Below are 25418 nucleotides of genomic sequence, written 5' to 3'. Positions count from 1 at the left end.
GCTTGACAACAGACCTCACTCACAGAGGTCAGACCAGAAGCTCTAGACACAGGTTCTGCAGAATCAAAATAGAGAAGCAGGTTAAGAAGTAGCTGAGCCTCCAAGAAATCACAGATCATGACCCATCAATATGCTATGCAGGTTTGAGATGTCCAAAGCATACTAACTACTTGCAGTAACAAAATTTTGCACATAGTAATGCCCTGGCACTCTACTGGGATTTCAACTTCCTGGTAGTTTGCGAAGTGCAATCTTAAACTGCCTACTTGTATAGAAAACATTCTACATCCAACTTTGACAGTGTAAATGAAAAATATGGACCAGTCGCTGTCCTATAAGATGGCATGTAACAGCTTCTACTTAACGCACAAGAGGCATGGAGATATGGTCAAGAATAAGAGATCTGTTAAGAGTTTTGGCATCTCAAGTGAACTGCCCAATGTGATCCCATTCTTTAGTTTGGCTTTTAGCTATTTATTTCACTTATTTGTCGAAGTCTTGGGTAGGGCAATTTAGTGAGATTGCTATATAAGCAACCCCTTGCCTCCATTGTATACATACATTCATTGCCAAGGTCGATTGGTTCAGGAGACTCTCTCTCTCTCTGATCTCTACGCTTCCGCATTGTCGACTTTGACATGGTATCAGAGCTTCTTGGTGTAGCTCGTGCTTGAAGCCCTTGGCATGGAGGAGCATCTCTCGGAGAAGAAGAGAACCGTGGACCGGTCGCCAACAATTCTCACCCCACCTTGTGCCCATAGCGTTCTAAAACGCTGGGCGTTACTGCCCCTGCCGGCGCCGTTCTCCCCCCTCAAGCTCAAAGTTCCCTGTGTGCTTTGACTGCGAGCATTCTAAAATGCTGAGTAAAAGGTGGCAATGGCGATGCTGCGGACTCTTTCCCCCCACAGTGCTTGTTGAAGAATAGAGCATAGCGCACTACAAGCGTTCAAAACGCTGTAAACAGCGACGCCGTAGACAGCACTAGGCAGAGTCCCAAGACGGCGTTTCAAAACGCTGAACCGGCAGCCACAGTCGACCTTTGAGAATGCCCCCCCCCCCCCCCCCCCCCCCCCCGGGTTCTGCCGGTGATTGTTTTGGGCTAGCGTTTTAAACGCCAGCCTATGTGCTCCACTAACAGCCATAGAGCCCCTCCCTGGACAACTGTCACAAGGACGTGGCAACTGTTAACTATGTCACGAGGACGTGGCAACTGCTAACCTTAGTCGTTGGTTTCTTTCCAAGGATTTTTTGTTCTATTTTTGAGACCCTCTTTTTGAAGTAGCAAACGGTCGGACATTGTATGGCCAATGTGAACGGTAGTTTCACCCGCAGACGAAAAGTGGTCGGCACTGGAATTCGTATAGTAAGAGGATGTCTAGCCTCAGAGCAAGATCATGTAGGTCCCCCCGTCGCACTTAGCGAGTTGGTGGATACTAGGAAGTGAACTCAATAAAGGCACGAAGTCAAGGTGGGGCTACCAATAGAAAGTATCCGACAGTTGGGCCACATTGCACTTTTGGATGCGGTCCCAATGAGGATAGATGGTCAGATGACCAATGGGAGCCCAACAAAATCATTTCCTAAAATTTAGGGAACTGCTATTTTGGGCCGTGAAATGTGCTCGCGTCATTACCTCTGGTATGACTAGGGGAACATTTTACAACTCTGCCGCGAAGTCAACTGAGCAACCAATCGGGAGATTTTTAGGCGGCAAACCCGAAACGGGAAAATGCTTGTAAATGTGCCAAGTGGCACATTTCAATGAATTTGCCTCACAAAGGAAGAGGTAGCGCTGAATTATAAGCTGGGAGGCCTCATTTTTGAAGTACTGCCCATAGGTTAAGAGCTATGGAGTGCTTCCTTTCCCTCTATGTACAGTGTGGTGCCAGGAGTGATTCCCTACACGCTACACACTGCTCTCTCTCTCCCTTACGTGCAGTTATGTGATGCCCCACAAGAGGGTTTTTCATTTGACTGATGTACAATTGTGTGAGTTCATGCGCGATTGCCAAGGCAAGAGCCTCTTGCACAAGTACTGGGTTAGCTAGTGGCTAATCCCCCGCAGGTACAGGTGAATTCGGAGAGGTTTCACATGAGAAATCTCGTCCAACTCAAAGGGCAAGTAGCCGTACAGGTGCGGAAGCTCAAGGTCTTGCTACAGATGCGACCGGCATGCGAAACGGAGCCCAAAACAGGGAATTACAGCCTGCTGTGTATTTTTGCAGGTTTAGGGTTTCGGCCCTAAACGGTCCCTAATACCCCCAGGAGGTTCGGGGACGCGAGGGGACCACTGTAGAGGTGATCTGGTGCATTTTCTGGGCAGAAAACAGAGAATTCAGCATGCTGCAGATTTTCGCCAGGTTTTGCAAAGTGTTCATATGCGTCGGGAAAGTCATCTATTGCGTGGGGATACTGACTGTGAAGCGTCCTGGTACAGTTATGCTGCCGAAATCGGGCCAGAACAGGTGTTTCTCAGCCTGGATTATGCGGGGCAGCTTGTAGGAGATCACAGGTTTTATTCCCTCTGTTAAAGAATAAAGAAATACCGAAAGGGACGCCAATTTTGGGGCCAACAGGTTGTCAGCGTCTGCTAGGAGCATTCTAGCTTCCAAGCTGTGTGTGTGCTTATGTGTTAATTCCCGTCACAGGTCTCCTTTGCACGTTCTCTCTGTGTGTCTAAAGTAAAGAATTTCGGGTGAAAGCCAACCCTACCGCCCCACGGGACGCTTTCAAGGTTCCGTTGCCGGGACATCAATCACTTTTCCTCAAAGAGTGAGCCTCGGTTGTTTTGGGTAAAGACACAAAGTGCAGGAACGCTGGATTACACTATGACCGACAAAGGGAAGGACATTATGGAAGAGCGTTCCTCTTCAAAGGACAGACGGAAAATCCCTATGGTTTTCGAGATTGGCGAGAGCTCACAGCCACGTCAGTCTGTACCTCCTGTTAATGTGAATGTCCCTCCCATAGTACAGGACTTTATGACTGGGCAACTTGAGGATGATGCGTTCAGGACTCAGTTAGTTGCCGCTGTGAATGTCTTTTCGCAGATGGTGCAGAATCCAAGGTTTATGGAGTTCTTGCAAGCGTCGCCAGTGCAACAGCAAAATAGGCAACCTACACCGCGTACGGAGCTTGTTTGAGACTCAAGCCCAAGTACTTTATGCGACTCAACAGGAAACGGAACACTCGCATGTTGCGGAGATTTGCGAATCAGGGGCTCCAAAACAGGTTCCTCCCGTCCTTCAACAAGTGGCTAGAACGCCTATTCCACAGCTTATGACAGTTCAACCCGCCACCTTTCAGAGCCAGCATGTTGTCTTGAATGGACAGGAAACTGGTTACCAGGCAATGCACCCAGTTTTTCCACCACCCACTCTACATCCTGGGTATTTCGGGGGTGGATCAGTGTTCCAAAGTATGGCTGGTTATGCGCCTGGAAGTCAGCCGTACATGCCAGGAACAGTGTTTGGGGGTATACAAGGCATCGTGCCAAACCCCATGTATGGTAGTATCGGCATGCAGCAAGGTTTTCAGTGCAGCCAGGGCCAGTTTGGGGTGCCACAGGGTCATTTTGGCATGGCTTGTTTTTCTGGACAGCAGCCAGATGTCGCACCTCTGATGCAAAATGTGAATGGCCAAGATGTGCCGATCATGCCTACTACAGTGCCCATGTTGCAGACTATTCCCTATGACAATTTGGGGGCACTGGAGAAGCCGAAAGCTTACAACGAAGATGGTGTAGCTGTAAAGTTCAGTACTTTCAGTGGCTTTGAGGATAAAGCAAAGGCTCTCACTTTCCTCCAATAGTTTGATACAACTTATGCAAGAGGGAATTTTACAAAGGCCTCGAAAGTCAGGAAAGCTGCCACTTTCTTAAAGGACAATGCGCTTACATGGTGGACGACATTGTTAATGCAAGGGCAGGCACCCGCCACTTGGGTTTACTTCAAGCAAATGTTTGCATATGCTTGGCTGTCAAATGAATTTGAAGCCGACGTCATGACAGATTGGCACCAACTTACTTCAGCTACATGCAAGAGCTTGCTGGAGTACAATCGGAGGTTTTGTAAAGCGTTACTCCCAGTGACCTCCTACAGATTTGTGTCATTGACAGAGCAGATAGAGAAGTACTATTGTGGGCTGCCTAAAGGGCTTCGTGATTACTGTACCAAGAACAGAGTGGCTACCCTCACTCAGCTAATGGAAGTTGCTAACACTCGTCTTGCCTTGCTTAAAGGAGAGGACAGTGGGTTTCCGAGCAACGAGAAAGGAGGGCAGCAAAAGAAAAATCCAGCGAATAAGCCCTTTGTGAAAATGGCTTCTTATGCGTCACAGGGGTCAGAAAAGGCCACCAAAGACAAGGATTCACCTCGAGCTTCTGGAGCGCAAGCAAAGAAACAGAAAAGGAAGCCTTTTGTGCGCAAGTCGCTCAAGGAAAAGAAGGTCCTAATGGCTGAAAACAAATGCTTTATATGCGAGCAGCCTGGTCACCTTGCTACCAATTGTCCTTAAAGGAAAAGACCAGCTGACTCAGATGATAGAGAAGACCAGAGAGGCAAGAAGCCTAAACCCACGGCAGGTTTGGTGCCAGATATGGTGGGTGATAGGCCCAGTACAGATGCCAGTGAGTTATGCAAGACTTGGGGTAAATTTAGGGATTAGACGTCACTCATCTTCTTTGATCCACGTGCCAAAGACAACTTTATCTCACCAGAGTTAGCTATGAAGCTGGGCATCAGAGCTGAAGAGATGGGGTACACAGCACAGGCAGGGTTGGCATGTCCTAGCCACTCAGAGTGTGTTACTCCCATCATTGGAAAGTTGCGTCTGCATATTCAGTCGTATGTGGACACAGAAGAGTTCTACATCATGCCGCTGGTGGCAGGATGTGACGCCTTGTTGGGGATCCCGTGGATGTTCCAAGTGCATGGAGTCTTTGGATACCTACAACAAAAAGATCACTGTACAGTATAGGGGCAAAACTCACATCTTGGATGTAAAGCTTAAAGGAGAGTCAGTCCCTATTGTATCTACTTCTGCTATCACTTCTGTAATAAAGAATCATCTTTTTTTGTACTTGATTTTTGCACATGATGTCTCAGATAGTGGTCAATCAAATTTATCTGTGTTAGATAAAGAAAGGTCAGCATTTTTTCAAAAGTTTAGTGACTGTTTTTTTGATTCATTACCTCGCAATTGCCGCCAAAGAGGCCTCAGGACCATGGATAGATTTGGTGCCAGGGTGTAGCCCACCAAATAGACCTCTCTACAGGGTTAGTGCGGCGCAGCAGAAAGAGATTATGGGCCAAGTTGAGGAGTTATTAGAGAAGGGGCTGATTCAACCTAGTTCTTCACCCTTTTGCTCCCCAGTGCTCCTAGTGCAGAAGAAGGATGGCTCATGGCGCATGTGTATCGATTACCATGCGTTGAATAAGAATAGCATCAAGAATAGGCTTCCTATTCCTAGAATTGATGATATTCTCGATCGTTTAGAGGGTGCTGCAATTTTCAGCAGGATAGACCTTAAGAGTGGGTACCATCAAATTCGTATAAGGCCAAAAGGATGTGCACAAGACTGCCTTTAGAACGACATTTGGTCTTTATGAGTTTCTAGTGATGCCGTTTGGGCCAACAAATGCTCTTGCCACGTTCAACAGAATGATGGACCGCATTTTCCGCTTGCATCAACAGTTTGTTGGGACGTTCTTTGATGACATGATGGTCTATTCGAAGAATGAAGAGGAGCATAGGCATCACTTGACCATTGTGTTCGAAGAGCTGCACAATCACAGGTTACTTGTCAATCCTAAGAAAAGTGAATTCTTCCTCGAAGAGATCCACTTTCTTGGCCACATAGTCTCGAAGGATGGTGTCAGAATGGATCCCGCAAAGGTCGAAGCTATTAAGACATGGCCAGACTTGAGGATTGTGCACGATGTCAAAAGCTTCTTTGGATTATGTTCCTATTATAGAAGGTTTATCAGGAATTTTGCAGAGATAGCATCGCCTCTTCACGTTTTGCAAAAGAAAGAGGTCACTTTCAGATGGACCCAAAAAGAGATTTCAGCTTTTAGTCTCCGAAAGGAAAAGTTGACTTCAGATCCAGTAATTGTTTTGCCAGATCTCAAGAAGTCATTTGTGGTCCAGTGTGACGCGTGTGACAGTAGCATCTTTGTAACAGACTTGGACACTCCAAGTCAAGAATCAACTGCGACAGCACCAAATAACCACTTCAAAACAATTCACAGATCACAATAGATTTGCACTGGCCCGGCGGAGTTCCGTGCCTAGAGATATTGGCCCCAAAGACTGGCGCCCCTTTCAGTATTTCTTTTTATATTAATCAATCATCAAAGTACAAAAGAGCGGTTAGGGTTTCACTCTCAGACTCTGCGTCCAGATGCTCTGAGAAGTGAGGCCCTCACCACTAATTTATAGGTTACAAGGGATGCCCAAAAGCAGAGCCCCAAAAGCTTCAAATCAAAAGCAATTGCTCTCTCTCTCTCACAGAGAGTCAAAACATGAAAGCAAAAGCATTCTCTCTCTCTTTCTCATTTAAGTAGAGAAAAAACGAAATTTGCGTCGCTCATCATTTTCCCCAAAAAAAAAAAAAAAGTCCGCCTCCGCGATTTCCGGAAATTAGGGTTTCTCGCAGAAATTAGGGTTTGCAATAATTTTAGGGTTTCTGGCAGAAATTAGGGTTTCTATTGTTCGCCACGTCATCACTTTGTGACATACTCCCCTCTTGAAAGCATTGTAATCGACCGCGATTACGTCTGCAAAACCGACAAAAGCACGGCCGATTTCTCTTCTGCGGGAAATTCGATCCCCGAATTTTTTTTCCGCGGCACCTATGGCTTCAGGCAATGATCAGTCGACTCCCTCTGCATCTGGAGATGCGGGTTGGGATCACAACGAAGATTCAGGTAGAGAGTATGGCCCGCCTTGGCCTACTTAGGCGGAGCGGCAAGAGATAGAGCGTCGCCAGTTGATCAGCGATGCAACAAAGATGATGCTCAATTTTGCCAAGGACCCGAAGATGGCAAAATATATGAACCAGACCTCTTTGGAAGAGGTACAGATGGAGTGGCAGAGAACCACAACACAACTCTCGAAACCCGCTCTCAAGAAACCTTCTGCCTCCAAGAAAATATACAGAGCAGGAACTGGAGAACGTGGTTGATGCACGGATTGCTCAGCTTTTTGACACGCAAAAGAAAGCCAAAAAGCACGGCAAAAAGCAGAAGAAAGGCACTGACTTCCCCAGATATATGGGTCGTCGGTCGACATTTGACAAGGCAAAGAAATTGAAGAAGCGCGTCAAGTTTGAAGACCTACCCAGTTCTTCTTCTTCTTCTTCTGACAGTTCTTCTAGCTCCTCGGATTCGAGCGAAGAAGACAGAAAAGGTAAAAAGCGAAGCAAGAAGCAACGCTTTGGAAAGGGCAAGAAAAAGGCAAAGAAGGCTACATCTCGCCCAGAGACTGACAGTTCTACTGAGGACTCGTCTACAGACAGCTCAGATTTCGATGACGGAAAGTTTTATGCGAACAGGAAGAATTTTTACAAAGCCAACCAGTATGACTTTCTCGAAGATAAAAGCAAGAAAGTCCGAGAGTTTAAGGAAGGTGGCCACTCGATCAAGTTTGATACTTTTTCAGGATACTCGGATGCTTCGAAGGCTGTGTCTTTTTTCAGCAGTTTGACATCGCTTTCGCGGGACGACGCTATTCAGAGCACTCCAAGATTCGGAGAGTTGCCTCTTACTTTAAGGGGAATGCTCGTACTCGGTGGTCCACGCTTCTTTTAAACAAGACTGCACCAGTTAAATGGCTGAAATTTAAGAAGCTTTTTATTTCTTCTTGGTTGACGCAAGAATATGAACGAGATCTACGAGCTGCTTGGAACCATCTTCGGATGGCCAAGAAAGATAAAATCAATGCTTATTGTGAAAGACTCTGGAAATCTTTTCTACCCGCCTCTTCATTCAAGAAGATCTCGTTCAAAGAACAGATTGAGCGGTTTACCTTGAGTCTACCTACAGAGATCCGAGATCACTGCTTAGAACAGAAGTCAGCTTCTATTCAGGAGTTGATGAGTCATGCGAAGCGGGGCTTTGCCATTCACTCTGGCAGTTTGACCTACCCCACATATAAGGCCATGACACAACGAGCCGAACAGACTTCTGGGAATGAAAATAGAAAGAAAAAGAGCAACCCAAAGAAAAAAAAAGGATGCACGACCCAAGCTTACTCCTGAGGAGAGAGCTCGCTTCATCAGAGAGGGGAAGTGCTTTGGATGCGGGGAACATGGACATATTTCCGCGAAGTGCCCTGATAAGGCACAGAAAGAACAGAATGATAAAGACGACGACAGATCTGAGAGTTCGAGAGCAGCTGAGGAATGTGGCAGAAAAGGCAGATAGAAAAGCAGAACTGGTACCACATGGCGTGGGACCTGCACCGAATCTAATGAATGAAAGTACAAACTTTGCCGCTTTCGGGGCAAAGTGAAGGATCAGGAAGCTCTTTTGAAGGAGCCAAGGCCAACTTCTTTTCACTTGGAATTGGCGGCTCGATTTGCAACTACGCCCGACATACTGACGCCACAGGCGGAGGTAGTTCGATTGGCACCCGGATGGGATGTTGCCATTACACCGAGCATTGGCAAACTTCGTTTGCAATGACGGGGGTGTTCAGGGCACGCGAGTGACGTTCTACTCGGGATCCCTTGGTACCACAAGAACTACGCCGTGGTTGACTATCGGGCCGAGAAAGCGACTTTGATAAATGAAGGGCTTAGAGATTGTACTTGATGAACTTCAGTTTTCTTACTCAATTCTTTTGGGAGAACTGAATGATGGATAAAAGTAGAAAATGTTTTGACCTGAAGAAAAGAACGCCAAGATTTTTTTTCTCCACGCTCATGCCGATTGCTTTTGAGAGGGCCTGAAGATCATACCATTGATCTGAAATCTGGAAGCACGCCACCGAATCGGCCACCTTATCGTGTGAGCCGAGTACAGAATGAAAAGATTATGAACTCAGTGAAAGTCCTCTTGGAAAAGGGTCTTGTCCAGCCTAATACTTCACCGTATTGCTCTCCAGTGTTGTTGGTTTTGAAGAAAGACGGATCTTGGAGAATGTGCATCGATTATAGCACTCTCAACGAAATCACCATCAAGAACAGATTTCCGATTCCTAGGATCGATGATATACTCGACAAGTTACAGGGATCCTCGTGCTTTAGCAAGATTGACTTGAAGAGTGGATATCATCAGATCAGGATAGCGCCAGGAGATGTCTACAAGACAGCTTTTCGGACGACTTTTGGGTTATTTGAGTTTTTGGTGATGCCTTTTGGCTTAACCAATGCTCCTGCGACATTTAACCGGATGATGGATAGGATTTTTCGAGAGTACAGGCTATTTGTTGGCACTTTCTTTGACGACATCATTGTTTTCTCCAAGAATGAGGCAGAACACAGAGATCATCTGCTTCAAGTCTTTCAGGCATTATGAGATCACACATTAGTGATTAATGCTAAGAAAATTGAATTTTTCCTACCAGAGATGCACTTTTTGGGACACATTGTGTCAACAGCAGGAGTGCAAATGAACCCGGCCTAGATAGAGACTATCCGTGATTGGCCCGATTTGAGGAATGTCCATGAAGCTAGAAGCTTCTTGGGATTGTGTTCGTACTACAGGCAGTTCATACGAAAGTTTGCAGAGGTTACTTCCCCTTTGCATACCTTGACACAGAAAGGAGTACCTTTTTCGTGGGGACCCACAGAGGTGACTGCCTTTCAGACATTGAAAGAGAAATTCACTACAGGACCAGATTTGACTTTGTCGGACTTGCAGAAGTCATTTGAAGTATTTTGTGATGCTTGTGGTCGTAGTCTGGGTGCGGTCTTGATGCAAGAAGGCCATGTCATAGCTTACGAGAGTCGTTTGTTCTCTAGGCCGGAGATGACAGCACAGATTTATGAGAAAGAGCTTTCGGCGGTTATCCATGCTCTTACTCAGTGGCGGCATTACCTACTCGAAGCGGATTTTACTGTCTTTATAGACCATCAGAGTTTGCGCTACTTCTTGTCACAAAAGCAGCTTTCGGAAAAGCAGATGCGGTGGGCAAACATCTTGTCACAGTTCCACTTCAAGATTGTCCATGTGCAGGGACAAAAGAATGTGGTGGCAGATGCTTTGTCTCGGAAACCGTTGGCTCTGGCTATTTCCGCGATACATCATAGGAGCTTCGAGGATATGGTCGATCAATGTGCCACAGATACAGATTTTGCAGATATTTTCACACGGATACGGGATGAGGAGACAATAGCTGGATACTCCCTTTGGGAAGGCTACTTGATGAAAAAGACTATGTTGTGCGTTACACAGCCGTTGAGGGAAAAGGTTATGACTGATTGCCACTGTCCACCTTTTACGGGTCACCGCAGCATTGCTACCACCATGAAAGGGGTAGAGAGAGATTTCTTTTGGCGGAGACTGAAGAAGGATGTGGACGAGTTTGTGCGCAGTTGCTTGGTATGCCAGAAGGTCAAGTTTGACAGGCATAAGGCACAGGGATTGTTACAGCCTTTACCCATACCCACCCGCCCCTCGAAAAATATTGAAATGGATTTCTTTTTCTTTTATCTCCCGAGAATACAGAATGATCACGATGATTTTCCGATTACATGGCACGCCTAAGACGATTGTCTCCGACAGAGACCCCAGATTTATGAGTTTGTTTTGGAAGGCAATTTGGGAGAACATTGGCACGCGGTTACAATTCTCGTCATCGTTCCACTTGCAGACTGACGGGCAATCTGAGATTGCCAATTCAGTGATTTTAGATTTATTGAAGTCTTGTATCTCGCATCAAAAGACTCAATGGAAAAAGAACTTACCTTTGGTGGAATTTGCCTACAATAACACGATACACTCTTCGACGGGGAAGATGCCATGTGAGATTGTTGAAAGTGCTGCGAATGTTCCATCCTTCCTGAGCACGAAAGATTAGAAATTTGAAGCGGATGAATATTCGCGAGATTTGGATATGGCTTTTGCCAAGGTTCGCGAGACTTTGCAGGAGTCTCAAGAACGACAGAAAAAGGCAGCGGATCGCCATCGTCGCGACTGGAAACTAAAGGAGGATGATTGGGTGCTCTTACTTTTGAGAAGGCACGCCTAAGAAAGAAACAGGGAAAGGAGAGGCTTTTTCAAAAGCTTAGTATGTGATACTACGGACCTTTCCAGATTACTGACAAGATAAATGATGTCTCCTTCCGATTGAAACTGCCAGATACTTGGAGGATTCACAATGCATTGCATGTGAGTCTCTTGAACCCTGTTAAGGGTGATGTGCCTGATGATGGGGAGCCTGATGAGCAACCCAAAGTGGAAGAAAACGAGGAGATCCTTGTTCCTGAACAGATTTTGGCACATAATGATACGAAGAAAGGTAAAGTCCGAAGGCGGTTCTTGGTTAAGTTCAAGAACTTTCCTGCATTTGATGCGAAGTGGATGGAGGAGGAGGACCTAGCAGATGCTCCTCGGATTGTGAAACTTTACCTCGATGTTTTGGTTTAGCATAGTCTACTCCAAACGGAACCCAGAATTCAGCTTGGCCGGAGATCTGGTGCAGTGGGATGCACAAGAGGGGAGTCACTCCGCTCCCTTGTCAACATATGCCTCGATTTTGATACCAAAGTCACTGATGTCTCTTTGAGCTTCAGGGATACTGAGAGCTGACAGTATTCTGCTGGATGACTTTATGAAATGGAATTCCTAATTATGATACTGATTTGTTCTTGACTTCTTGTGAGTGCAGGAACTGGTAGACGAAATGACTGCAGCATTTTGGTCTACTTGATCTCGAATAGACATGGTTGCAATAGGGGTTAGTCAATCGGACATCGATGAGGTCCCGATTGGACCTAGATGTGATTGCTAGCTACATTGCCGATAAATCATGGTCTGAGATCCGAATGAATGTTGAATGTCATGTGATGTCCTGTGATGTCTGGTGATGTCCTGTGATGTCGTGTGATGTGACTGTCGATTTTGTACATGTGCTAGATGTGTGTTCCTAGTACGTAGGTACTAACAGTCAGTGTCTGCTAAGACGGTTTATGGCTTTTGTCGGTTTTGCAGGCGTAATCGCGGTCGATTACAATGCTTTCAAGAGGGGGGTATGTCACAAAGTGATGACGTGGCGGACAGCAGAAACCCTAATTTCTGCCAAAAACCCTAAAATTCCTGCAAACCCTAATTTTTGCCAGAAACCCTAATTTCCGAAAATCGCGGAGGCGGATTTTTATTTTTATTTTTTAAATTTGGAAAATGATGAGCGACGCAAATTTCGCTTTTTCTCTACTTAAATGAGAAAGAGAGAGAGAATGCTTTTGCTTTCATGTTTTGACTCTCTGTGAGAGAGAGAGAGCAATTGCTTTTGATTTGAAGCTTTTGGGGCTCTGCTTTTGGGCATCCCTTGTAACCTTTAAATTAGTGATGAGGGCCTCACTTCTCAGGGCATCTGGACGCAGAGTCTGAGAGTGAAACCCTAACCGCTCTCTTGTACTTTGATGATTGATTAATATAAAAAGAAATACCGAGAGGGGCGCCAGTCTTTGGGGCCAATATCTCTAGGCACGGAACTCCGTCGGGCCAGTGCAAATCTATTGTGATCTGTGAATTGTTTTGAAGTGGTTATTTGGTGCTGTCGTGGTTGATTCTTGACTTGGAGTGTCCAAGTCTGTTACAGTGATACAAAGTGATGACGTGGCGGACAGCAAAAACCCTAATTTCTGCCAAAAACCCTAAAATTCCTGCAAACCCTAATTTCTGCCAGAAACCCTAATTTCCGGAAATCGCGGAGGCGGATTATTATAAATAAAAAAAATTTGGAAAATGATGAGCGACGCAAATTTCGTTTTTTCTCTACTTAAATGAGAAAGAGAGAGAGAATGCTTTTGCTTTCATGTTTTGACTCTCTGAGAGAGAGAGAGAGAGCAATTGCTTTTGATTTGAAGCTTTTGGGGCTCTGCTTTTGGGCATCCCTTGTAACCTATAAATTAGTGGTGAGGGCCTCACTTCTCAGAGCATCTGGACGCAGAGTCTGAGAGTGAAACCCTAACCGCTCTTTTGTACTTTGATGATTGATTAATATAAAAAGAAATACCGAAAGGGGCGCAAGTCTTTGGGGCCAATATCTCTAGGCACGGAACTCCGCCGGGCCAGTGCAAATCTATTGTGATCTGTGAATTGTTTTGAAGTGGTTATTTGGTGCTGTCGCGGTTGATTCTTGACTTGGAGTGTCCAAGTCTGTTACAATCGGAGCAGTGCTAATGCAAGATGGACGGGTAGTAGCTTATGAAAGTCGAATTTTGCAAGGGCCAGAGAGGACTATGCAAGTCTATGAGAAAGAGCTCTTGTCCGTGATTCATGCGCTTTCTAGCTAGAAGCACTACCTTTCAGGTGCTGATTTTGTTGTCTAAACAAATCATCAGACCTTGCGATACTTCTTGACACAATCAAAGATCCGAAAAGCATATGCGATGGGCATTCTTTCCATGTTTCACTTCCAGATTATGCATGTGGAAGGCAAGAAGAATGTTGTGGCTGATGCGTTATCAAGGAAGCCACAAATTTCAGTTGTGTCAATTCCTTATCATCATGAGTTAGATGACATGAAGGAACAGTATACCTAGATGAATCCAGATTCACCCTTAGAGGAACGTGCAAGGTATAGACCCATGGTAGTCACCCACAAGACAATATAACCATCAGCTCCATCATGCATAGTATTGACTAAATACCACGACATCCCCACTAACGTCGTCAGTGTCCAATAGTGGGTGTAGAACTAGGTACTAGCATATGCTCCCAAACACCACACACACACATACACATGAGCATACATCAACACAAAGTTCAGTGTACTGAGTTTGAAGCCTAGCACTAAAACAAGCATTAAATCGGAAAGATTAGCACAAAAATGAGGTAGTTGATAGGGCATATGCAAGCATGAAGGAACAATATGCTACTGATGAAGATTTTGCAAGGATCTTTGAACAGTTGCAAGAGGGGCAACATCATGAGCACTACCTCCTCAGAGATGGTTTTATGATGATGCATGGCAGACTTTGTGTCACTAGGCAGGTCATGGAAGAGAGTCATGTCCCACCGTATGCAGGGCATCGTGGTATTGATGCCACAGTTAAAGCCGTAGAGACATTCTTCTATTGGCCTACCTTGAGGAGAGATGTGGATGTGGATGCCTTTGTGCGAGCATGCATAATTTGCCAAAAGGTCAAGTTTGACAGGCAAAAGGCACAAGGGTTGTTACAACCACTGCCGATTCTGGATACGCCATGGGAAAGCATTGCTATGGACTTTATCTTTGATTATCCAAGAACGCCAACAGGGAATGATGGTATATGGACCATTATCTGCAGGCCCATTTTATCCCTGTCAGGAAGAAGATAAAATCTGATCAGATGGCACGCTTGTTCATGTACAATGTGTTATAAGTACCATGGTATGCCACAATCGATTATCAATGATCGTGATCCTCACATGACCGGTTTGATCCGGAGAGGATTGTTTGAGAACATGGGCACTACGCTCAAGTTCTCATCATCGTTTCATCCACAAACTGATGGACAGTCAAAAGAGGCTAATTCTATTGTCTTAGATCTACTGAAATGTTGTGTCAGATAATAAGGGCAAGTGAGAACAGCATTTGCCTATGCTTGAGTATGCGTACAATAATACGGTGCATTCGTCAACTGGCAAAGCACCTTTCGAGATTGTTGAAGGCGGCAAAAAGGTTCCTTCCATTTTGCATACAAAGGACAAGATTTTTGAGGCAGATCGATATGTTGAGAACATGGATGAAATGTACAAGAAAATTAAAGTTGCCTTGGAGAAGACTCCGTCAAAACAGAAAAAGGTTGCTGATCGTCACCGTCGTGAATTGCTATTATCACCTGGTGACAGGGTATTGTTAAGGTTCGAAAAGGCAAGGTTAAAGAAGATGAAGGGCAAGGAACGGTTGTTTTCTAAGCTCAGCATGTGTTACGATGGGCCTTTTCAAGTACTTGACAAGATCAACGATGTGGCTTACAAGCTGAAATTGCCTGATGCGTGGAAGATTCATAATGCGTTTCACGTGAGTCTTCTAAGACCCTTCGTGGGTGATGTGCCAAAAAATATGCCAAATGAGGATCAGCCGTAAGTTGAGGAACTTGATGAGATCCTGGTACTTGAGCAAGTTTTGGCACATAAGGATAGAAAAGTTAAAGGACAAGTTGCAAGACGTTATTTGATGAAGTTCAAGAAGTCTATGGATGCAAAGTGGTTGGAAGAGCGTGAACTGTCAGAGTCACCAAATGTATTGCAGCTTTACCTTGAAGCCTTTGGGTTACAACCTACTTATGCCCTAACCCAACGTGTACAAAGGAGAGGTAATGATAGAGCTAGTACATCAAATGTACATCTGAATTCACTGTAATAGATGGAAATGACAAAAGTATGAAGGTCTCATTAAGTCATTTGTATCTATGTGTTACGACCTTTCTTGCGGATACATGCAACTACTAACCTTAGTTGTTGGTTTCTTTCCAATGATTTTTGTTTTATTTTTGAGACCCTCTTTTTGAAGTAGCAAACGGTCAGACATTGTATGGCCAATGTGAACGGTAGTTTCACCCTCGCACGGAAAGTGGTCGGCACTGGAATTCGTATAGTAAGAGGATGTCTAGGCTCAGAGCAAGATCAAGTAGGTCCCCCCGTCGCACTTAGCAAGTTGGTGGTTACTAGGAAGTGAACTCAATAAAGGCACAAAGTCAAGGTGGGACTACCAACAGAAAGTATCCGACAGTTGGGCCGCATTGCACTTTTGAATGCGGTCCCAATGAGGATAGATGGTTAGATGACCAGTGGGAGCCCAATGGAATCGTTTCCTAAAATTTAGGGAACTGCTATTTTGGGCCATGAAATGTGTTCGCGTCATTACCTCCGGAATGACTAGGGGAATATTTTACAACTCTGCCGCGAAGTCAACTGAGCAACCAATCGGGAGATTTTTAGGCGGCAAACCCGAAACGGGAAAATGCTTGTAAATGTGCCAAGTGGCACATTTTTGTGAACTTGCCTCACAAAGGAAGAGGTAGCGCTGAATTATAAGCTGGGAGGCCTCATTTTTGAAGTACTGCCATCGGTTAAGAGCTATGGAGTGCTTCCTTTCCCCTTTATGTACAGTGTGGTGCCAGGAGTGATGCCCTACACGCTACACATTGCTCTCTCTCTCCCTTACGTGCGGTTATGCGATGCCCCACAAGAGGGTTTTCCATTTGACTGATGTACAGTTGTGTGGGTTCATGTGCGATTGGCGAGGCAAGAGCCTCTTGCACAGGTACTGGGTTAGCTCGTGGCTAATCCCTGCAGGTACAGGTAAATTCGGGGAGGTTTCACGTGAGAAATCTCGTCCAATTCAAAGGGCAAGTAGCCCTAAAGGTGCGGGAGCTCGAGGTCTTGCTACAAATGCGACCGGCACGCGAAACGGAGCCCAAAACAGGGAATTACAGCCTGCTGTGTATTTTTGCAGGTTTAGGGTTTTGGCCCTAAACGGTTCCTAATACCCCCAAGAGGTTCAAGGACTGTTGTAGAGGTGATCTGGCGCATTTTCGGGGCAGAAAACAGAGAATTCAGCGTGCTGCATGCAGATTCTCGCTAGGTTTTGCAAAGTGTTTGTATGAGTTGGGAAAGTCATCTATTGTGTGGGGATACTGACTGTGAAGCGTCCTAGTACAGTTATGCTACCGAAATCGGGCCAGAACAGGTGTTTCTCAGTCTGGATTATGCGGGGCAGCTCGTAGGAGATCATAGGTTTTATTCCCTTTGTTAAAGAATAAAGAAATACCGAAAGGGGCATGAATTTTGGGGCCTACAGGTTGTCGGGTCTGCTCGGAGCATTCTAGCTTCCGAGCCGTGTGTGTGGTGTTAATTCCCGTCACAAGTCTCTTTTGCACGTTCTCTCTGTGTGTGTCTAAAGTAAAGAATTTCGGGTGAAAGCCAACGCCTACCGCCCCACAGGCCGGTTTCAACAACTCTGACACACTTCCCCGTTGGTGTTTTGAAATGCAACAGCTGAAGGGTGTCTGGGTGTGGCTGTCACTTGGGTTATTTTGTGGCGCTATGGCAGGTTTGCAAGGTAAAGTGACAGATTGTGTAGCGACTTGGGAGTCGAAGAGTTGTGGAGTGGCTCGAAAAGGAACGAGGAGATTGGAGCTCAACAGAGGGTGCGGAGCAGTCTGGGAATGCCAGTGGAGCGGAATTGCTTGGGATTAGTACGACGGCCCTTGGAGTGCGAGAAGGAGTACAAGTTTCGAAATCTTGCGACTTCAAAATGGCCTCCCCTTGCTCAAGGGCTGACGACATCGACCAAAACCAACCAAAAGCTATGAATGAGGGATCGTCAACCATCCATTTAGCGGCCTATGCATCGGCACAGTTCTCAAGGAATCAGACAAATTGTTTGGCTCGAGATTGCGAAGCCAAAAGCAGATGGGCAAGTTTGCTAGAGGACATAGGCATCGGCAATCTTGACAAGGATGGCAATACCAATACTCAATTAGCTGCCTTGGTACCCACGAGGTACGATCACAATTGTCATGAATGTGACTCGACGCTTTGTTTGGCTGGAGTGTTTGAAGCCAAAGGCAAAAGCAAGAACTCACAGATAGACAACAACAAAGGCAAGCTGGACAAAGATTACAGTAATAAAGATTTGGCAGAGGAGATCGACATGGCACTAGTGGCGGTGGCCACAGTGGCCTCGACGTCAAATTTCTAGTCAAATGACAGGTGTCACCACTAGCTTCAGCCAGAGAGAGGCTTGTGAGTGGCAGAGAGGGGCAAGCAATGAATGCTCCCTATAATTAATTTGGACCCTTATGTTGGGAGTTCAAGTCATTGGAGTTTGGACCCGTAGGGAGGAGTTCAATGTATATGCATCTGGTAGGGAACCAATCAGATGTCTAAAACACTATGGATGGATGCGCCAATTCATTGTTGTTGGTCAAATTATGGACAGGATGTGCTCCAAGAGTTCATTACCTTGGAGTTTTATATTTCGGACATGTGATGTGTTCACAGTTCACAAATGGGGATTATTGGAAGTAGTAAGGTCTACAGTTCAAAGTTTCTACGAAGGCAACCAATGGTCAAGATGGCATTACTTTCAAGTACAAAGTTGAGGAGAGCAACACCGAGGTGTATCCAATTGGTGGCCACTACTGGGGTGTCCATGGTAGCTTCTTTATCAACTTTATCTCACTATTGATGTCCACTACGAGCTACAGAAAGGGTGTTAAGAGTTTTGGCATCTCAAGTGACCTGTCACTTAAAAATAATGAGTGAAAAATGTCAAAAATAGGTAAAATAGGCTAAATGCACTAGAAAATTCCCCTGAAGGATCCTGATGGATTCTAATGGGAATGCTTACGATCATGTTGTGTACAACCAGAGGATATGCATCTACACTAAGTGACTTGGCATGCACGGTCTACGAATAGACGCACAAAAGTACCATATCACTTCTAATCTAGACTGACTGGACTGACTGAACCCTTCTTGTCGTGTTGTAGCTTGTCCACGGACAGATAGGGTTGGATGTGTCACGTGACATCCCCTCCTTTTCAAAGTGAGGTACAGGTACCGAACTGTATGGCGTCGAGGGAGATCGCCAATAGCATCCGGAATCCTGGAAGGGACTCTTCGCCAGCCCACTCTGATGTGTGGGTCGTGTGGTACTTGAACTTCATAAAGGTCTGCAACGCTTGCTTCTTTGGGCCGCGCTAAAAGCGACACAAAGTCTTGTGTGGCTCCTTCAATGCTTCAACTTCGTCGAGTGTCATGCTTCTTTCTTCTTCAAGAATCTCCATGGCTGAAAATTCCTGAAACCATTTCCAACACAAAAACATGAGCATACCCATTCCATGTAAAGTGAGTGGAAAAAATCTCGTCTTTCTCAAAGACTGTGCATGCAATATAGATGAACAAATAGACGGAGTGTCAAACGGTTCACCGCACACACACAAACAATGAGATCGAGTCTTTCTTTTATGATCTAGAGCAATCAACTGAGGCAATTCACAACGGAAATGCCCATGCTTGGTGCTCATACTTTCATGTGCTCTTTCTACAAATGTGTCATGCCAAGGAAGAGACATGGAATGTGACTTCCTTGAATGCATACTTTCCAGCTTTTCATGAATAATTCGCATACATCCGTGCTCATTCATGAATGAAACGTACTCAACGTACAATATGCCATGCCTAGTAAAAGGGATCACATAAAGACGCTAACTAAAATACAGGAAACGATCACGAATGAAACACCCAATCAATGCGTGCTTACTAATCATGCGAACACATAGTACTTCCTGTAAGGGTTCTTTGGACCTAGGCGCGAGAGCCAAGATCGGTTCTTCCTGGAGGGGGGGGGGGGGGGGGGGGGGGGGGTTTCTTTGGACCTCAGCTTGAGAGCCAATATCGATCCTTCGTGATTGATCGAATCTGCAACGAGATTAGCTTCGCTAGAAAAAGCATCCACTAACACATCATCCTTCTTGTGAACAATCACATCTTTTTCATACAACTCATCATGCTTGTGAGAAATCACATCTTGATCATGCAAATCATCATGCTTATGAGAAATCACATCTTGATCATACAAATCATCATGCTCATCATTAACATCCAAATCATCATGCTTATCATTGTCAACCAAATCATCATGGAAATCATTATCATTCAAATCATCATGCGTATCATCATGCAAATCCTGTGTATCATGCTGTGCAAGAGACTGAGAGAGTCTCCTTTCCCCAAATCTCTTGCATCTGTGCCTGAACTTGAGAAAAGAGTCACCAGAACTCTTTGTTTTGTCGGTCGCTCTGTTCTTGTCTTGCTGTGGCTTCCTTTCTTGTTGCTTCTCTTTCTGCTCTTCTTTCTGTGTGTCTGCGTTCCATTAATGTCATTCTTTCTGCATATCTTGCTTCGCGTTCTAACTTCCTTTCCATAGACAACTGCTTCAACTCCTCCATAGGAGATAGTACAATCCTTGACGAGAATGGGGAAGGGAGAGGGTCGGAAAACCCTCCTGGTGGGGAAAATTCTTCGCCTCTCTTATGCTCATCACCTCAAAGCGAAGTATCCATTTCCCTTCGAGTAATGACCATTCTGAAGTCGTCGGTTCTTGTGGGTTCTTGTGGTCTTGGGTTCTTAAGTTTACGAGGAACTTGGGTTCTTGTGGGTCTTGGGTTCTTGGATTCTTGAGGGTCTTGAGTTCTTGAGGTTCTTGCGGTTCTTCTTTTGCTTGCAATCTCTGTTTGAGAAGGATCTTCTCTTCACCCAAGTTATGCTCTTTTCCGCGGGCGCACCCCTTGGCGGCCTTGCACTCACACCAAGGTTGCTTTTTCCCACCTCACGTCAATTGGCCGAGCTAAGTGCACGGTCCGGTCTAAATGAGTTAAAAGAGGTAAAGGGGAGGCTGGACAAGCCCTTCTTTCTTGGGTTTCCTGTCACTCTTCAAAAACACGATTAGGAATCGACACGCCCAAGTAAACTTGGGTTCGTGCGACCTCAACAAGCAAAAAAGATTCAGTGGTTCTTGTGGTTCTTACCTTGAGTGATACAGAACACTGCGAAAGCTCTGATACCAATATTAGGTGCTGCGGAATGAATGTTTGCGCTTTGCTCAAGATGAGTGCTCCGAACTATGCTCAAGGTTCCTTTTGTTCTTATGGAAGGGAGAGCCTTCCGTCCTTAATGAGAGAATGCTATGATCATAAACAAAGTGAATGGACACTGTGCGTGAAAGTGTATGAGACTGAGATATAGAGAGAGAAGATAATACGACACCAGAGACGACGTAAAACCCTCCTCTGGAGGCCCCACTCTCGTCGGCGAGAGTGGTCTACTATTGATTGCACAAACTGAATGCATGTGACTCATGCAAGTCTAGGCTATGTTCACGATGACGATGGGGATGACGACACCGACACTAAGGGCTGAAATCTGCAATCTTTTATCTGCTGTCCAAAAACGCTATGGGCTGAAATCTGTGACTAGTCCAAAAACGCTGATTTTGGGGGCTGTTTCTGTGGGTCTTTGTCGCTGAAATTCTGCAGGTTTAGGGCTGAAAACTAAGGTTTCTTTAGGCTGAAAACTGATGGTCTTTCCAGCTGAATCTGCTACTCTTTTAGGGGCTGAACTTGCAGGTTCTTCCTGGCTGAAAAACGCTGATGTTGTAGCTCTTCAAAAACGCTAGGCATGGAGAAAAACGCCAGGCTGATGTCTGTCAAAAACGCTAAGGCAAGGGACTTTTCGGTGATGATCCAAATGCTGAAAACGCAATGTTGATGCAGATCTGGGCGATGGTTCTTCTGGAGAAAACGCTAGAGGGATGGTTCTTCTTGCTTGGAGGGGGAAACCGCCAAGGGGTCTTGTTGAGAAGTTGCCTGCTGAGCTTGGCTCATGTTGCCTCTTCTGCCATTTAGTGCTAGTCTAGGTTTGCTTATATAAAAACTTACTCAAATTGCCCTACCTACTTTCCAACAAAAGTCACTTAAAAATAATAAGTGAAAAATGTCAAAAATAGGTAAAATAGGCTAAATGCAATGGAAAATTCCCCTGAAGGATCCTAATGGATTCTAATGGGAATGCTTATGATCATGTTGTGTACAACCAGAGGATATGCATCTACACTAAGTGACTGGGCATGCATGATCTACGAATAGACGCACAAAAGTGCCAGATCACTTCTAATCTAGACTCATTGGACTGACTGAACCCTTGTCATGCTATAGCTTGTCCACGGACACATAGGGTTGGATGTGTCACGTGACACAGGCGGAAGAAATTGTTCATAAAATTCAGTTTTGGATTGAGCCCACCTTCGGGCATGTGTACCTTCCAAAATCTTGGCTAACCACCAGTTGCTTGCCGTCTCCTTGAGATACATCCCAATATAACGCAACTTGGATTTCTCGATGAAGTTCCTGTTGGCAAAAGCAACTTCAAACTCCCTAATGAAAGACAGTGCCTTAGAGATGTCTCTCTATCCTGTGTATTGTCAAACTTGACATCCTTGTCACCAACTTTGAAAATCCGCATCTTACGGTGACGCTTGCGAATACCCTTCTTGAACTTCGGCTTTTCTTTAGTATTACGTAGGGAAGTAGTAGGAGTTTTCTTCTTTGGAGAAGATTTAGATATTGTATGAGAAGTAGATGTAGTAGTATAGTAAGGAGCGTATGATGGAGAAGAGATAGAGATATTCTTTCGTTAGGCAGAGACGGTCTTTTTCCTGATCCTTGCTCTTGGAAGGCCATTTGTCTTGATCCGGAGACCCCCTGTGCGCTTCGGCACCTCTTTCTGCATCCTCCTCCTGCGGGTTGCTACCACCGGTAAGATTTTCCTAAGGCCCATCGGCATTTGTTCCTTGCGGCTTCTCGATTCCGCCCAAAACCTTTTGGATAGCTAGCAGTAAAATAAGCTGCTGCAATTCCACGAGTTGAACTCGTACTTGCTGAAGTTCGTCTTCAACGGTTCTTCCGTGGCTCGTCATGGTTCTTCCCGTTCCTTCCCGAAATCGTCCTCCTTCGCAGAGAAAGAGAGGAATCCGAGCTCTAATACCACTGTCACAAACGGGGGCGCACACGTAATCAACAAGCTGAGAAATAAATAAACTTACAACTCAAAAGAGATGAGGAAGGAGATCGACACAGTATTCGGGACCAAAAGATGGGGTTGTCCTCCCCCTTAAAGAGAAACTTTATTAGGGAGAATCTTTTTACAAGCAGGAGAACCGGAGTGACCCCTCCGTTCTAGTTCATCAGACTCGATGGTCAATCTGCAAAAAATTCCCGAGAGACGAACTCTCGTTTCTATTTCCGTCTCTTCGTAGAGCGTGAAGCCCTACACACCATTCGCAATTCCATCCCGGAATCTCTGAACATAGGCCGAGGCTCGTTGTTCCTTCTCCGTGGAGTACTTGCAAAAGCACAAACACGAAACCACAACTTGTATTGCACATTCAAAATTGATACCTGTCGCTCTGCATACGGGAAAGCGAATTCCGCACTCCAAGGCCATGCGATCACTTGCAGTCTCCTAGCGGCAGAGCCTCCTCTTGTTGGCGCTAGCAGATCTCTGCCAATGGACTCTTCCTACTAGCGTTGACATATCTGTGTTACTGAGAGAGAGAGCGGGCTGCTTTTATAGGCTCCCTACCGGGCAAGAATAGCCGGTGAGGAGCCGGCTGAAATAGAGGAAGGGGTAGCGCTTGAAGGAGGCGCCACCTGCTAGTTGTTAGAGAGAGAGAGAGAGAGAGAGAGAGAGAGAGGTCGTACGATGGTTTTTTCTTAGCCAGCGCTGCCTTTTTTTGTGAAAGCCTCATTTATTATTTTAAGTGGGCGATCGATCACTTTTTTTTTTAAATGTGAACCTGGACAAAACTCAATAAAACTGAGTGAGCTGAAAATTGATGCTATACAATCACATTCCAAGCATATCCCCAAATGCAGTTCTCAGGCACAGATGCAATGCAAGCACAAATTCCTCGCGAGAAAGCATCTGCTTTTCTCGAAAAACACTTATAAATGTTCGTTTTTTAGAAAAAGCTTCTCAGAACCCATCTTTAGTCTTGTGCTTGCGTCTTTACGAGTATTCCTTTTTTCTAGTTTGAATTTCCTGCTAGACCATGCAATATTCCCTTTCCGATGCTCCCGTCACCAATCACGTGACGTATCAGGAATATCCGTTTCCCCCGCTCTCCTACCGAACTAACGATACAACCCCTTCGCAATCCTTAATGTCACCCACCATATGACATATCAAAGTTGTCCGTTCCTAATGGCTTTTAATAATTCCAATAGACCTACAATTCCTAACCTTACGGTTCAAGTGCACACATTTAAATATCCTATTTCAATAAAAAGAATTTACCCAAAAAATAAGAAAATAGTCCATTTAGCAACATGTACACGCTAGGAAAATGGAGCCCTAGCAAGAGGGGCAGGGAGATTGCAAGGGAAAAACGCTAAAGAGAGAGATCGTTAGTGGAGAGAGAGTGGTTGCGCACACTCCAAAACGCTAGCAAGCTGAAAACGCTGAGAGAGAGAGAGAGAGAGAGAGCCCAAACGACGCTGGAACTCTGCAATGATCACAACATGCCAAAAGTACGAAAGAGAAGGGGGGGGGGGGGGGGGGGGGGGGGGGGGGAGGAGGTGTTTGCATATATAACTTCCTACTACAAAACTCCACAAACCTAATTATGGCTCTAACAATGCTAATAAATATGTAAACTCACTAAAAGTGACCTGACACACATATTTAGTAGCAGAATTGCAGAACACTCCAGACTCTGACCCCGATAAACCCTAGGAACGGGATCCCATCTCATGGCGGCCTACCATGTGAGCAACACCGTGGAGAGCATCACCAAAAAGGTAAGTCTACCTCAAATACGGCCACGCACAGCCACAAAACAGCCCCCACTTCCTAAACTGCTCTTGGGAGATAGTGGCGCCACCACCAGACAGGAATCTGAACTCTTGACACCCCCTCTCAGCTCTTGGACGGGAAACAAGTCCAAGAGGATAATGTGTCATCAGGAGGTGTATTTTTCCTGTTGCCTTCCGTAAATAAGTATTAGATATATTTATTTTATTTTTACTTGTTTGTCCCGGAACCCTTGAAAAGGTGCAAGTGGACATTGCATGGCCAGTGTGAAACGGTTGCAGCCAAATGGGTTTCTCACATCGAGGATCTAGGTCGGTCAGACAGGGACTGCCCGGGCTAATTAGCACTGAATTCTGATGAGTATGGAAGCTCGTGTGCACCAAACTGGAATTTGGGCCACTCGTCAAGTCACTGCAACTTTATAAGTTGAAAGGGGCCAGTAAATTAACCCACATTGTAGATGTTGGTCAAATGGTAGTCTTCAATGATGGTCAGGAGACCGATAGGGACGCCATGGAAGCATCTCCTAAAATTTAGGGAACTACTATTTTTGACCGGAAGATGTGTTCGCGTCATTAGCTCTGGAATGACAAGGGGAACATTTTATTGCTCTGCTGCCAAGTCAACTGTCGCACCAGTTGAGATAGTTTTAGCAGGGAAAGCCCAAACTCGGAAACTGGGCGACGTGTCAGCCTATGAGCGATTCTGCCACTCTGGGAGGCAAAAACGAGCTGCATATCAACAAAGGGGGCGCCATTTTCAGCCTCAGGTGGATTGTAGCAGGTACAGAAGCTATGGAATGCTTACCTTGCCCTCTATGCACAGTATGGCGACGGGAGTGATGCCCCGCACGCTACATACTGCTCTCTTTCTCCCCTACGT

General features: G+C 45.5%; 1 protein-coding gene across 2 annotated transcripts in view; it reads right to left on the bottom strand.

Annotated features, from left to right (window-relative positions):
• LOC147444808 (uncharacterized) overlaps positions 1-25418 on the bottom strand; it is a 52889-nt gene that overhangs the window by 1297 nt on the left and 26174 nt on the right. The window contains exon 3 of one of the 2 annotated variants that reach the window (XM_086527342.1): positions 15-55. The exons of the other annotated variant lie outside the window; for it this stretch is intronic. Coding sequence (XP_086383468.1) covers positions 15-55 — 41 coding nt within the window. The remainder of the gene's footprint in view (positions 1-14; positions 56-25418) is intronic. 2 annotated transcript variants of the gene reach the window in all.

The sequence above is a fragment of the Adiantum capillus-veneris genome, chromosome 13 (genome assembly GCF_014529385.1).
Source record: "Adiantum capillus-veneris isolate H3 chromosome 13, ASM1452938v2, whole genome shotgun sequence".
Classification (NCBI taxonomy): Eukaryota; Viridiplantae; Streptophyta; class Polypodiopsida; order Polypodiales; family Pteridaceae; genus Adiantum; species Adiantum capillus-veneris.
The sequence above is the reverse complement of the archived record's forward strand: the minus strand, read 5'-3'. Positions and strand labels throughout refer to the sequence as shown.